Below are 15990 nucleotides of genomic sequence, written 5' to 3' on the forward strand. Positions count from 1 at the left end.
TGGGAGCTCTCTGCATGTTTCAGGTGCCTGGGGACCAATTCCACCCTTCCAGATCATTCAGCAGCAACGTCCCATCTCAGAGCAGCTTTCAGCAGCACTCACCGTATCTGTCCCCTCACAGCCCCTTCTTCCTCTTCCAGCTGCCCATCTTGATGCAGTGCTTTAGCCTCAGTTTAAGCAGCCAGACCCCTTGACTCACACCTACGAGGGGGCATCCTGTACCTGTTACTCTGGGCTGCATCCCAAGCATCTGGATGCTCCATCTGGCCCAGCATCCCCCATTGAGACTGCAGCCGTCTCCCTCCTTCCCGCTCTGGGATCCCTGCCTCTCACACCCCCACTTTCCTCACAGTCCCACGCATCACAAAAGGGACATGCTTCTCCAGCAACAGGACATCTGCTGCCTGCTCAGGCACTCTGGGGAGGTCTCGCTGCACGTGGCATGGATGCAAACTTCATCCCTTCTCCCCAGCCATCAGCAGCCCCTTCTCCCAAGCCACAACAGAGCAGCAGCACAGCAAGCAGGGACTCCACAGGATCAAGACAGGCTGAGTCAGCCACAGCCAGCACCAAAAACTGGAGTACCAGAGATGAGTGGTCCCACTGCCCCACTGGACCGGCTCAGTGCTGGAGCACAAGCTCCAGCTTCAAGGATTGCTTTTCCCTGGAGAGGACCAGTGGGAGGGAGGGGAGAGGATGGGGCCAGACTGGAGGAATGAGATGACAGCAGAGGCAGAGGCAGTCATGTTTTGCCTAGAGAAGGCTCAGCTCCGTGCCACCTCCTCTGGGGCAGGATAACTCACACACAGACCCCAGGAATAAGCAGGCCAGGCTGAGCTGAGCAACTTAGTTGGTTTATTGAGTCAATGGGCTCCTCACTGGGTGATGCTGCGGAAGGACTGGACGGCAGGTCCGGCCGCTCCCCACTCCACGGGTTTGCGGTATTCCCCCTTGGGCAGCAGGTACTGCCTGCCCCGATAGTTGGGGTGCTCGTAGAAAACCCAGACGCCCTCCAGCACTCTGCAGGCGTGCACCTCGCGCATGTGCCACTCCTCCATGACTGAAGGGCAGTCTTCAGTGGTTTCAAACATCTGCCCACCAAAATCCCCCTTCTCAAATACCTGGATGTGGCCCCGGCCTCCACTTGGCTAGAGGAAAAGGAGAGAAAATGGCAGAGTGTTGGAGAGGGGCACCCACACATCTCTGACAAGTGACAGAACTTGGCTCTAGCAGATGAGAGCAGAGCTGAGACACAGTCAGACTCAGACCAGGTACAAACCACCCCCCAGCACACCAGGACAGGACTGAACAGCTCCCCAAAAGCACAGCGGGGAGGCAGTCAGGGTAACTCTTGCTTGGGCATCATGTGCAAAGAAGGCACAAAAGCACCATGCTGGAGCTGAGCGGTTTCAGCTCAAACCCCCACCACAGCCCCAGTTTCGCAGGGAGTAAGGCTGCAGGGAGGGATAAGGGCAAGTCAGCAAGTGCTAGGCTCTCTATCCCAGGCAGCCTGCTTGTCCCGCTGCTGGCCTGAGCACTACAGCCACTCCACGTGAGCATCAGGAAAGCTGGACCCCCTGCAATCCCTGCTCCTCCAGGCAAGGAGGAGTTTAATGAGCTGGTGACCCCGGCTGGGTTGTATTACAGGCAAACACAGCGTGGGTATTTTCCACTGTGATTTGAAGCACTGCGTTGCCTGAAGGCACTGCGGCAGGTTTAATCTTCGGCTGCCTGGACACCATCTTCTCCCACCTCCCCCATCCACCCGAGCCCGCTCTCATTGCCAGCCCCAGCCGAGCTCTGCAGGGTCTCCTCATTGCCACTGGGATGCTCTGACTCAATGCCTGCAAGAGGCAGGTCCCTGTGCACCATCCCCAGGCTCAGGAGGGGAAGCCAGGCACCAGGTGGACATGCAGGATAAGGCCTCCGCTTTTCATCCTGATGGAGGAAGCTTTGTTGCTGTTACATCTCCCACGTGTTTTGGTTCCATCTCTTATTGCCAGGTCTGTGTTCTGAACTGGCTGGAAACTCTCCATGCCCTGTGCAAAGGGATTTAGACCTAGCTCAAACCCAGAACAGACTCGGACATAAAAGCAAAACCCTTTCTCAGCTGTGAGACCTGCTCCATGCGATGGGAATCCATGGCTGTGCTACTCAAGTCATCAATGCACAAATCACCAACGTCTGCCCCGCTGCTGGCAAAAACACAGCAGCAGCACTCAACATCTCAATCCACACTCCATTTACATTCCCATCTCTGCCCATTCTAAAGTGTGCTTCTCCTTTAGGCTTCCCAAGGATTCCTTTCTCCCCACCAGTCCTTCTACGGAGTGTGAACACTGTGGGATAAATCTGCATTTATCCCATCTCCTGCTGGTGGAAGGACAGGTGCTGCCAGAGGCTGCAGAAGCAACTTCCCATCATCAGTTAGGAGGGAATAAGCACAGTTCCTGCAGCAGGGACACACACATTGCCCTGTGCTCTCCTAATACCAGGTGACACAGGGCTGCTCCAAGCATACCTACAGAGCACTTCAGGCCCTGGTCACTCCAGGTCTACTACTGGGGCTGTTGTCCCCATGCTCAGAGGGGCTTGATGATACTGAGATTTGGTTCCCTGTATTAGAAGGAAGCGCTGTTTTGCTACAGAGGCAAATAAACTGCCCCACATCCCAAGTACTCCTGCAAAATCTACATCCCACTATTACAAGCCTTGCATCCACCATCAGATTTGGATCGGTTGGGGGGAAAGCAAGAGGCAGACCTCAGAGTGACCTGCCTGGACACTAAAGTCCCTAGAGGAACAAATAGTTCTATCTATGCTCCTGTTCCTACGGAAACTCACCTACAAAGCACTCAAAGCAATCTTCTTTTTCACATTGTAGTCAAGAGTGGAAGATACTTACCTTCTTCACTCCATCTTGCCATTCCCAGAGCAGGACTGCACGAACAATCCCCCTATATCCATCCTCCCCAAGGGAGCACCCACAAGCGCACTGAAACCTGTTAGTGATAGGTGTGTAAATTAAGACATCCCTTGAGAAGAAGTCACACTTACTATCTGGATGGCTTTGCAGGAGCCAAGGCGATCATTCAGGCCCATCCAGTGCTGGTAGTCAGGATACTCCCCTTGCGTTAGAACATACATGTTCCCAGAAAAGTTGGGCCTTTCATAGGCCACCCAGGCTCCTCCATCCACACGGATGGAGTTGCAGCGGCTCAGGTAGGTGTGAAAATCAGGGCAGTCACCGTCACACTCATAGCAGCGGCCTAGGAAATTCTTGTCTTCATAGAAGGTGACCTGAAACACAAGCAGAGGAAGGAAAGCAAGGAGGTTCCTCGTCCCCCAGGACATGTCTGCATCCATGTTTTAGCTGCATCACAGCATGAAATGTCTGAAAACAGAGCCCAAATGTCAAAAAATCATGAAGCCCAACCATTGAGCAGGATCAACTGTATCCCAAGTAACCCTGGCAGCCGATACACCAGTCTGCCATCCATGTCTTGCCCTTCCCAGCACCTAGTTCTGCCCCAATCCAACCCAAAACTCCCTTGGTGAAGTCCCAAACAGCTGCAAAACACTATTAATACATTTCCCTCCCACCTTGTCTAGATCAGTAGTTACTAAATTGTGGCCAAGGGAGCCATATGCAGGCAATGGACTGTGCAACCCATGCCCATGTCTCTTGCTCCCGAGCAAGCTTTTCCCATCTTCAGTGCAATGGAGAGTTGGGAGATCACTATCCTCTTTCCAGCAAGTGAATAAAGGTTGTAAAAGGTGTGCACTAAAACGTCCAACTCCTATGTTCCCACGCTAACTATGCTGATCAGCCCTTGCCAGCCACAGCCCTGCTGTTGGTTTATGGATCCTGCTTCTGGACCTTTGTCCCTAGAGGAATACCCTGAAAAATCTTCCAGCATGAGCCCAGAGGCAGCACTGAAAGCCCAGCTCAATGAGGTTTGGCAGCCACTCATCGCCAGTAACCCTCTTCTTGAAGCCAGTGGTCAAGGAAGCTACAGCATCTCCTCCTCTTCAACATAACTCCCCAAGCTCTGCACTCCCACTGCTGTCTGTGCAGTGAGGGTCCAGCAGGGTCGATGATGAACTCTGCCCAATGTCTGTAAGACCACAGGCCTGGTCTCCATGCAGGCAGTGCCCTGCCTAGGCAGAGGGATGCCTCATCCAGCAACTGGCAGTAGGAAAGGAATGGGTCTCCATTATCTGTGGTCCTGCCTCCGCATGAGGTGCCTTGATGTTGTGGCTGGCATCCAGCAGAACCAGCTCCTCTTGCAATGCCCTATGCCAGCAACTGTGCATGAAGTTGGTTAAGCTGGCCTTTACTTTTGTAACACAAAAGCTCATTTGATGTTCCTTCCCCAGTTGGACTTGATGATCTTAAAGGTCTTTTCCAACCTAATTGATTCTATGATTCATATTTTCTCTAGTTATAAAGCCACAAAAAAAATCAGAGAGAATACTAAGGGTATGGCCATTCCCACAGAACAGTGGCAACAGAACACCAGAAGTATTGTTCTTTGTTTTATTTCTAGACCATTTATAGGAAGACTTAAGGAGAGGGCTCCTGCCCACCCATTCTCCACCACACACCCTCAGTTCATTTCAGACCTTCACACTCAGCGCTTCTTAGCTTTCCCCCAGCGATCCAGGCTCAAGCAGTCCTGACTGACGCTTCTCACCCGCAGGATAATGACAGGTGAATTACAGATTTCAATTCCAGATTCGTCAGTTCATTTCAGTCGCATCTTACTCCAACACAAATCACCTTCCTTCAGTAAAGCCATCAAGTTTCTCTGCTTACAGTTCTAACCTGTTAACCACTCACTGCCCAAACTTGCTTTTTTGGGGCTTACCTGGGAGATAACAGATTTGCCATAACAGATCTTCCTTACAGGACTGTAAAACTCTTACTCCTTTGGCCACCTCATAGCAGCTCTGTTAGAAGAAAACTCATGAACAATAACTAGTAGTGCCCTAAGTAAGCAGCATGGAGGCAGTGACCCCTTTATAGGGCAGACTGCTTGCTCAGGTTGTGAAAAAGTGTTTCATTATCTCCTTTGACCTCTTCTTCTTCCTGGAAGAAGCTAGATAAGAGCATGATATAGAGAAAGGATGAGATTCACACTCTTACACTGACTTAAGTCCTCTTGGACATTTTGCTGCACCACAGCAGCACATAATCAATGAATTCCCTGTAACACACTCAGCAGGGACATGGCTTTCAGCTATGGTAAAGGCAGTATGTGTTTAAGACTCTTCAAGCAGGCAGCAGACTTCAGTATGAATCAGTTACAATTCCCCAGCACCTTCTTTATGCATAGGTACATAAAGACTGCACCACTGCAATCTGACAGCCAGCAGGTTAGAAGCAAGCAGCACACCCAGCCTCGGTTTCTAAAGACTGCTCATAAATGGCCAAATCACTTTGAGCCAAGATCACAGATGAAAGGAGCAGGGAAGCAGAGACTGATCCCAGATCTTCCATAGGCATCAGCCAATGCCTACAAACCACTCCGCTTCTGAGCTCTCTGCTGCCTTGGGTCTTAAAGTTTCTGCATGGCAAAGGAACTTAGTGAAGGAATGTCACACGACAGTAACTCATACAATGGAAAGATGTACATCTGACCACAACCTCTTAACTGATGTTTAATATTTGACAGGAGAAACGGGCCACTAGCCAAAATTATTGCCCTCCTTTCCCAGCTGTTCATTCCTGCCTAGTCCCAACCTGCAACAAGGTCTGCGTGACCAAACAGCTCAGCTCTGCTAACTTCAAGGTTGAAGAGCACAGCAATAGAGCTGGATCCCCACCTGATGCACACCCCTCCAGCTGAAGCTGGACTTTCTCATTCACCTCCTTCTCCAGTTTAAATTCACCTCTGCTGAGTCCATCAAATCACAAGGCCAGTTGGCATCTCTCTGGGAATGCTACTGGCTTCAGTGCTGTGGTCATCATTCAGACGACTTTCTGTCGCAGCACACCTTTTGTTCCATCATGGAAGAGGAATGTGGAAGGTACCCAACATGAACTCAGGTCCTTCCGAGGAAGCCTTCCACGAGACTCTACTCTGCAAACGCATCCTGTCAGGTTTGCTGCTGCCACAGCAGTCTCCACCACTAATGTGGAAGGTGTTGGGTCCTGGCGCATTTTTAAGTATCCCCTCACCAGTCATTGTGCTCAACCCCATCCTCTCACAGAGCCACACCTAGAGGAGACAGCCAAGATCTGGGAAAAGACTAGGGAGGATTCTCAGTCACAGTCACAAACAGGCTTCAAATAAACTTACCTTGGTTCCAGCTCTGGACATTTTCCGTTCCAGGCAAGCTCCCTAGTGCTAGAGGAATGTCAGAAGCTGTTACGAACAGCCAGGATCCGAGGCACCCTTTTTATAATGGGCTTGTTTTAAACGAGACAGCTGCTTTGTCATGAAAATAGGATCCAAAAATTGAGTCAGTAATTCTGAGGCTATAGCTGATTTCCAGAAAAGCAAGCAGGATTATGGAATAAAGGAAGGCTTTGCCATCCTCCCTTTGTTATCATTTGCTGAATCAGAACACCAAAACTCTGCCAAATGCACTCAAAACATGTAGCCCCCTGCCAAGTCCTGGAGGATGGGGTGCAATTTGGCTCCTCTCTCCCTTTCAAGCATGTTAAAAAAGAAGGCATCCTCATCAGCTTTAAAAGGCCCACCTCTGTTTGTGAGGAGACCCAATATTTATCAGAGAATATCTGGCCACACATCCCCCCCAAAGGGAGTGATTTCACACATCAAATAGTAAGGAACAATGACCAAATTTCTGACCGTATCTGCTAACGTCACAAATTCAACTCAGAGCTCCTACACCACTATCTGAGGCTTGAGCAGAAGAGTTTTCCTTTTAGCCACACTCTGGCCCGCTGAGCAGGGGGGGCAGAAATTGCTGGCTTACATACACCCGCCAGCACGCTATGAAAAAATACCTCTGCAGCTATTCACTGCACCATCCCAAAGGCTTAGTGAAACAAAGGGAAATGAATTCGGCACAGCAGCGCCTGCAGCACACAGACTCCATTTCAAATCTGTCAGGACAAGCAGTCTCGCAGCAGCAGTTCTGCATGCCACCCCATGTACACCACCGCAGCAGCCCAACAGACAGCCTGAAACAGTCGTGCTCAGCAGTATCTCACCATCTCCTTCTTTAGGTGTCTTGAATCACCCACTGTTGTTGCTTACAGCTCTTACTGCTCAAAAGCTGCGAGGACACTTCACATTTCAATTAAAAAGAAAATAAAATCCGCCTTACAAAGATCAGAGTTCAACCACAATCCAGGTCCTACCGAATGACAACTCAGTAGCTGCCTTTGGTCATCCATGCAACGCCTTTGCCCATTTTGCCTTCCTTATTTAGGCGCTCACCTACAAGCACATCTTCCCAGGACTGGTTCCACCAGCACATGAGAATATCACTCATTCAAGTTGATAGTCTTCAGAAGAAATACTAAAGGTAGGAAATAGTGTTTGTATCAAAATGCTGTGCTAGGGCAGCCTTCAAAACCTTCAGTTCCACGGCTGTTAATAAATGGGCACTTTTCTCCCTGCTGACCATTTCACATTTCATGAAGTAGTAAATATGCTGTGTCCCTCGGACACCCACTGTACAGGTAAAACTCTTTTCCTAGGACATATACCAGGCTTATCTAAGAACTCTGTTTTATTGACATTTGTCAAAAACATGCAAACATATAAGGAAGTGAATTCCATAAAATCACATTGCTTAAGTGCCATCTTCATATTAAAAAAAATCAATTTAAATTTAAATCAATTTAAATTAAAAAAAAAAAAAAATCAATTGAATTTCATTCATAACAGAATCAAACATTTCTTTTTCAGTTTCACAAAAACAGTGCAGCTGGCTTGTACCATAAAAAGATGCAGGTGATGCCCAGGGCCCTGCATCCAGCTTTGCACCAGGAAGGGCTGCTTTGCTGGATACTTGCACACCATGGACACTAGCCATGATGGCAGCCTCCTCACTAAAGGAGGCATACTTCATCATCCTCTAGCAACGTGCACTTTCTCAGTTACCAACAGAATAGTTGCAGCACACCCCTGGCAAAGTGGCAGCAATCAGAAATCATAAAACAGACAGACAGTCCAATCCACATCAAGGGTGAGTGTCAGATCCACACCAAGTGCGTTCAGGCAGGACGGCCACAAAGTCTTAATGAGAACTGTTGTCAGTACTTCGCCACCTGTTCCCAGAACTCTGTAACAAAATAAGAGGAGAAAATCTTACTACAGCACCAGCAAAGAAAAAGCAACTTAGAGAATAAAGAAAAGGGAAAAAAAAACCAAACCCAAGTTTCTAATGGTTTTGTTGCCGATTTGAGGCTTTCTAAACAAAGACAGAGAGTCTAGTTTAGAAAGGAGACATTGTTTACTCTGCACAGAGTGCTCAGTGGAAGTCTCCACAAATCAAGTACCCCCAGGACTGTAACTTTAAGCTATTTATATATTTTGACACTGTAATCAATGTTATTTGGTTGAGAGTTACACAATTTGTTCATTAATAGCATTCCACACTTACTGGTTAAAAGTCCCTCTTGCCTCTCATGCTAATCAGGCACCATGCTCAGTTAAGCTAATAGTGTCTTGTAATCAGTGGTGGCCCCTCAGCGTAGGAAAGACTGAGCATGGTGCCTGATAAAAAGTGAGAACTTTTTCCAAATTAAAAGATCTCCCCCATATTTGCCTTGATGGGCCAATATGCATCCCAAACCAGTTCTTAGGAATATACCGATAATCCAAATTCCACATGCTCCAGTCATCACCATAATCATGCACAGGAATTCCTTCAAGTACCTTTTACTCCTCTGATCCATATCTTTTTATGCAAGTTGCTTAGGGGGTGAAATCAAAACAAAATATAATAGTAACAATGTCTCTGTACAGGACATTGCTCAAGAACTCACCACAACCAGGGGTTCGCCAGGGGAGTCCCTGGATAGTCACATCAGTCTGTGCAGGAGCCCGTCTGGCGAATCCCTCCAGCTGTGATGATTTCCCAAGCAAGGTCCAGTCCAAATTCAGTGTCCCATCTGAGTCACAAGAAACTTGTTGAAAAGCATGATAAAGGCTTTTCTCTGGCTCCTAAACCACTTCTGCTTGAGAAGAGAAAGACACTACAAAGTAAGAATTATCTGAAGTCTCACTTGATTCTCTTAAGCAAAAAGTGAGACAAGTAAGTACAGGCATTAATGCAGAGCCTCTTTGAAAGAGCAGCTATTCAAATCAGGGTGGTTTTTACATCAGATTATGTACAATATGCCTGTCTGCCTTTACAGATGCATACAGATTCTCCAACAAAGCATACAGGACGCCTAAAGAGAATGAGGGATGTGCTGAGTACACAGTGAACAGATTCAAATTGAAAAGAGGTTTTGACTGCAAAATAAGAAAACCAAATGCAAGGCTATTGGGAGAATGAACAGCCTCCTCCTTCTACTTCTGCCTGGAGAAGAATCAAGAGAAAGAGACCTTCTACTCACCCTTCCTTTCCTTTTGCTGCACAGGAACATGATGCTATCCTGCTGCCTGCTTGGAGCCTACTGCAGGAGGGACGAGGCTATCCAGCTGCTGACGGTTCCCTGTCTGAACCAGCCATTCATAGAATTTGGTTTCTACCAGTATCTGGAACTGTTTCCTCTGATCCCTGAAGCCAAAAGAAGATCAGCAGGGAAGTATGTAAAGGTGTCATTTACTTATAGTATCATACTTCTAACTGCACCTTCACTACCAAAACAAGCCTATGTATCAGCTAAGAGCTGGGCTTGGTTCCTGAACTGTCTGTATCAGGAAGAAAAGGTTTTTACCAAGTAAGTATGCCTGTAATGAACCCCAAAGGCAGAACCTGGTGGTGGTAGAAGTCATGCAAATCTCCCCATCCCACTAGCACAGCAACCCTGCTCCATGGGGTTGCCGAGGACCCCATTCCTAATTTGATGTGCTGATCCTGTCCTCTAGTGAGAAAAGCAGCACATCAGACCTATTCATTTTTGTGCCACTCAGCTTCAGAGAGGATCAGTGTACCCAGAAGCTTTTTTCAAGTTATAGGCTCTTCTTTGTACTATCACTTCCATTTGAGACATTCCCCAGAAAGCAGGGTTCTACGACAGCAACTAACCTAAATTCCTCCCCAGTGAATGTGAACACAAAGGCAGTCACTGCTTTCTTCTCTTACAGTTTTATTTTCTCCAAGTGCTTTTTATATACCTTGATCTGCTACTGACCCTGAAAGACTTTCTGTCTGATATGCTCAGGAAATGAATAAACAGGATTTTATGCTTTTGCAAGTTGTTCCTCAAGCTGTCTTATTGGTCCTGTCTTACGGGGGTTTTACTTTCAGCCTGGCAGGATTTACATTCTTTTTCTGCCCCACTTTCGTCATTCAGACAACTTCAACTTCTTGAAAGATGTCTTCTTATTTCTAATATTCTCTTTCACCTCTCCGTTCAAGCATGGCAGCCTTTTTCTTTCTACAAGTCTGACATCCTGCTTGCTCTAAGCTTCCTAGTTGTCTCCCTAGTTGTTTCCCTGCCTGCAGGAGACAGAGACATTTTATACTGTCAGCTGCCCAGTTTCTTTTCAGCAAGCTTCTGAACTTGTTACAGTTCTCCCCCCTTTTTATGAAATAAGCCACTCGAGTAGTGAGTGACTTGCTTCCTGTGACTGCTGTAGAGGAGGTTAAATCTAACCATAAGGGTTGAAGTTGTAACTTTCCTCTCTGCTGCCCTTGAAAACTCAGAGCTGAGAGCCCTGAGTCACTTCTGTCACCACTACTGGATCACTACTGCTCAGCCACCCTCCAGCTGCAGCAAAATCCTGACCCAGAGTCCTTTCTCTCTCCATCTAGACCTCTTTCAAACTTTATGCTTCTCCACACTCAGCACAAAGGCATCTGGATTTCAGAGAGGAACAAGAGAAGCAGAGGGAGCTCCTCCAAAACAAAGAACCACCAATTGGGCTAGAATTCCTCAGCCTGGTATGATGGGAAGTGTTGACAGTTTGACCCAAGTGGAGGTTTTCATATTCTCAGTTCCCTACAGGATAAACCCCTCCAAAATCACTGCTTATCAGCACCCAGTTATACACCCATTACAAGTCATCGACTGAGCACAGAACAGAAAGAAAATCTATACAGCTTAAGTCCAGCTTAGGGAACTAAATTTGCTTCCATCTTTTCAAGCCTTTAGAATTGAATACCTGGGTTTCTAGCCCCACTCTGTACTAGCAAAGGAAGCCAGGTCCTTCAGGTTTGCAGCTCACAGAAAAAGATAAAAGCAGCTAAACTGAAGTTAGCAGAGATTCTGCAGCCTTGCCCAATCTGGCTAGCTTCAGAAGAAAGCATGCTGACAAAGAAGCAAGAAGAACTTTGTCAGAACTCCACAACAGCTACTGAGAAAGCAGAAGCGCATCAGTTCATTAGATGGGCTAGGACAGGCCTGGCTAGTACAGTAAAAGCTGGGCACAGGATGTGATGAGATCCGATAAAAAGGACTTTAAAAGCTACTGTCCACGAGGTGATCTACTGCAATGGTCCACATGCACATTCTCAGCTCACCTCAACAACAGATGGGACAGTAATTTAAAGCTTCAGCCTCATTGTAAAGGTTGGACTAAGACCCAATCAGCTGCAGGCCAATAATTAGTCGAGCTGTTGTTCAGAGTACGCACCCAGATGTCACCCATGGCAGCATGCAACACTGGAAGCAGAACAGAGACAGTACCCAGCGTAAGATCATTTGTAAACTCTTACTACTGCCAGGATGGGTCCCTCATGTCAGCCCTCAATGGTATGTGGGCACACTTTTCCTTACACACTCCCATTCAGCTGCAGCACTCACTTGGTCAGGCCTGCCTCCTTCACAGTTTTCTGCCAGATCTGCACATTCTGCTCCCGTTGACTCAGCGCCTTCTGATACGCATGGGGAAGCCCACCCGGCGTCTCCGTGGTGTCTCCTTCCATCTCAAAAGGAATCACGAAGGTGTAGAAGTCAAAGGGTGGCAAGAGGCGGAAGACATTCGTGTCACTGCTCTCCTTGCACACCAGCATGGGTCTGTCCCAGTAGTTTGGCAGAGTGGCCAAGCCCACCTGAGCCATGTGGTCTTCAAGCATCGGATAGTGGGTGTGGAAAGGGGCAAAGCTGACTGCTTGGTTCCCTGAGAGGATGAGAGGCTGGGTAGGTGTGAGAGTGTAAAAAGTACAGCCAGCAGTGGAAGAAAGGGACAAACGATGGCAAACCACGATGACCTTGATGTTGTCACAGCTGTGGACATGAACAGATGCCTGCACAGGGCCAAGGACAAAAGTGCTGTTCCGGCACTTCTCAATGGTCACAGATCTGCAAAAGAACAAGAGAGAGAGGACACAGTGAGCAGGAAAGAGCAAACCCAGGACCTTTTCCACTGCTTAGTCCACCTAACAAGAACTTAGCACTTGAACAAACTTGCTGAAAAGACATCTGTGTCCCAGAACAAAAACTCACCGGAGCGGAGAGAGGAGGTAAATGAAGGACTCATTGCAGCGATGAATTCTTACATGAGCCCCCACCAGGGTGTCCGAGCTCTTGGCCAGCGTCTGCTTGTACACCTGGCTCATTATCACCATGGGAAACACCTCAGGCACCACACGAGTATTGCAGGCAATCTTTGCTCTTCTGGTTGTTCCTTCAACTGCAAAATAAGATTTTCCAGTGCATTTATTTTAAAGCACAGAAAAGCTGTATGAGATTCCTACAGAGAGACAGACATGATGGTTCATGGTCCACATCACTCAGCAATCCCTCAAGAAAATATTCAGCCCAAAACTTGCAGGATAGTACCATTGAACTCCACACGTCATGCATCAATCATACCATCCACCAATGCCTACCAGGCAGCTCAACAGTACGAAGCAGTCTGAAGCTCCAGAGGTCAGGGCACATTGAAAATTCAAAACCATTTCAAGATTATTGAGGGGTGGCCAAAGCCTCCCACAAGCTACAGACAGCCCTGACCTGGGCATCCCCAATTCCAGAAGTCTGTTCCCAAACAGAAGACTTCGCTTGGCAGGAAGATCCTTACAGCAAGTTTTCTGTTGAAAGCAGGAACTGTATGTTTTAAGACAGTGAAATGCTCCCTCTACAGTACAATCCTTGAGCAACCTCACTGTCCTACCTAACACACTGCCACTCTTATGATTGTGCAGTCAGAGAAACAAAACACCCATCTGATTTTTTCTTCCTAAGGTGGAAGGTACCTTGGCTCTACTACCATGTCCCTGCAGGCAAGGAACTGCAATTCAAGCCAAGGAAACCCAGATGAGCTCTCAGGTTTGCCACAAACACATCATATCTATTCTCTGAGCCCAGCTGTACTTGAATAATGAGGGTACTAATGCTGACCTCACTCAGAGGGGCCTTTGACAATAAAGTCATTAATGTTTGCTCACAAAAGCGATACAGGGACCAGAAAAATATACACAGATGTCATGCAACACCCTCTAGTCCCCTAGACTCGCCTCTAAGCTGTCACCTTCACCATCTTCACAGTAGAAGGAAAAGGAGGCAAGCCCTCATGCCACTGCCAGATCCCAGGTCAGCAAGAGAAGCTGAGACTGGAAGGTTATTTCTAAAGATAAAGGCAAGGCCTGTAGGTACCTTGCTGTGCCCATGCGAGTTTCTTCCCGGACCTGAGGCACGCAGTCATTCCAAAAGGGTTTGTCATCAGGCAAGACCGCAGCCAGCTCTCTAGCTTGGGGAAAGAGAAAGCTCTGGAGACCTTGGAGTAGCCATTCTGCCCAGGACAGGACTGCCACAGGGCGAGCTCGTGCAGAGGATGGATCGTCCTGGATTTGTTCACGGTCCCTTCAATAAGGAAGCTGAGGGCACAGACAGCTTCGTAGGACACCAAGCTACTGTGGGTTGAATGGGAGGAGGCACTGAGCTGCTCGGGCTCCAGCAGCAGTTCAAGCATCTCCAAGAGGTGGCTCTGCACAAAGGCACGGTGGTCCTGATCATTCCAGATCTTGGCAGGCAGAAAAAGACACAAGGAGAAGGTGAGTTCTCACAAAGCTGACAAGCTCCACTGACAGTATACACCCCTCCTTACACTGTCCTAAAAGAGGGAAAGCAAGTCAAACATAGTGGTCTCTCCTGCTCACTGCTTCAACTGCTCTGCTCTTCCAAAACTCAGAAAGCAACCTCCCTCAGAAAAGGGGGGAAACAAATATTCTAACTCCAAGTAGTAAATATTTCATTCTAGAAAGCAGAAACACTCTCCTACAATCCTTCCCACACAAATTCTGCAAGCTCCTGCTGGCAATTGAAGGTAGGAAACAAATCAATTACTGACAGTCAAGGTCTTGCAACTGTTCTATCGGAAAATGACTGTATCTGTTCCAGACCTTCATCTATGATTCACTGCCAGCTTCTGAAGCGCTGCGGGGAAAAAAGCAGAGGGTCATTTCTTCACAGCACGAGGACCAATAAACCAAACTACCTTGGAAAGAATCTTTAGTTTAAATTCTAAAGGGCTCCAGACCAAAAAAACAAGCCAGAAGACCAGGATTATGGGAGATCTTAATAAGGACAACTGTTGCTTGCCTGCAAACTGCAGCACAAGCAACACGCGCTGCACTTAGACATTGTCCTCACCATCAGATCTCATCCAGCAGCTGAGATCCTTACACTGGGACAGAGACCCTCCTGCACCAGACAAGCCTCGCTACACCAATGCGAAAGGCTGAAGCATCTCCCCCAGTCACACAAAGTAATACCAGTGGAGCCAACCCCAATCCTGTTGGGACCAAAACCTCTGGGAAGGGTACAGTGGGAACCAAGACTCTTCTCCTTCCTGCCCCAAGTTCTGTGTAATGGCTACAGTTAAAGGAAAATATCAGCTTTTAAATAACACTGGATGCTCCACAGCCACCAAACTCACTACACCACAGCCCTGTGTCAGGTTCCCTCATTTCTTTTCTCGTTTGTTAAATCTTTCAGCATAAAGTCACCCAGTTCCTGTTTTTAATTACTGCAGCTGCTCCCAAGCTGTATCTCACCAGCTCCCAGCATCACAGTCATGACAGAAATCCACTGTGGCTTGCACCTAGCCTTTGTAATGACGCTGCCAACCTCTAATTCACCTTCAAACACAGAGCTGCCCACAAGCTGCACCCAACACACCCAACTCAATTCTCTTCTTTCAGAACACTTGACAGTATTTTAAAAGGAGACATTAGCAATTCCACACATTTGATCTACTGCTGACTGACCAACCAACCGTCCTCTCTGAAATACAATTTATTGTGAGGGACAAGCCTGGGGTCCTGATACTTTACATTGGATCACAGGCCCTCCAGCACAAGAAAAGCTTCCTGTTTCATGAAAGAGGAAATTCTTAAAAGAAGAATTTCCATGACTCTGGGAGAACTTTCACAGCTGGTCTCAGACTCTAGGCAATTCTGCAGGCAAAGCTGCAGAGAATACACCAACTCCATTTCATTTACTACTGTATGAAGCATGTCCAATCTGACCCTAGCTCAGACTTCACTGCAGGCAGGGTCACACCCTCCCAGGCATAAACCATCCACTGTTCATCCCGCCTCAAGGCAGGACCGTGCAGTTCCTCACACGGCCACACAAGGAGACTGTCTTGCAGCCACAATTACCTTATTCTCGCTGGCGGCTTTTCCACTCAGGCTGGGAGACTTGGTCCGGGGGCTGGGCCACTCCTCCCCGATCAGAGACCTCCGCAGAGACACCTTGCTCACCTGCTGGATGTACAGGAAGAGCAAGAACTGCAGCGTGTCCACCGACAGCTAGCCAAGAGGGGAGAAAAAGAGGCGTTAGGTCGGACTGGGCTCTCCCCACGCCCGCCCTGCTCGGGTGGGGGCTCCTGCCTTGCTCCGCTCCCGCTCCAGCTCCTCGGCGCTGGCGCAGGCCGCCTCGGCCTC

General features: G+C 48.1%; 2 protein-coding genes across 2 annotated transcripts; both read right to left on the minus strand.

Moving 5' to 3' along the window:
* Positions 1–875: 875 nt before the first annotated feature.
* Positions 876–6326, minus strand: CRYGS (crystallin, gamma S). Its single transcript, XM_010018263.1, has 3 exons — positions 6306–6326; positions 3058–3300; positions 876–1148 (listed from the first exon to the last, which is right to left on the minus strand). The coding sequence occupies exons 1-3, from the start codon at positions 6324–6326 to the stop codon at positions 876–878; spliced, it is 537 nt and encodes a 178-aa protein (XP_010016565.1).
* Positions 6327–8176: 1850 nt separating this feature from the next.
* TBCCD1 (TBCC domain containing 1) lies at positions 8177–15987 on the minus strand (the record flags this gene model as incomplete). Its single annotated transcript, XM_010018264.1, has 7 exons — positions 8177–8265; positions 9548–9711; positions 11903–12400; positions 12545–12731; positions 13697–14063; positions 15706–15855; positions 15937–15987. Coding segments are annotated over 6 exons (1383 nt in total), but the record flags the coding sequence as incomplete, so codon positions are not given.
* Positions 15988–15990: the final 3 nt, after the last annotated feature.

Source organism: Nestor notabilis, unplaced genomic scaffold, assembly GCF_000696875.1.
Source record: "Nestor notabilis isolate BGI_N333 unplaced genomic scaffold, ASM69687v1 scaffold20127, whole genome shotgun sequence".
Lineage (NCBI taxonomy): Eukaryota > Metazoa > Chordata > Aves > Psittaciformes > Psittacidae > Nestor > Nestor notabilis.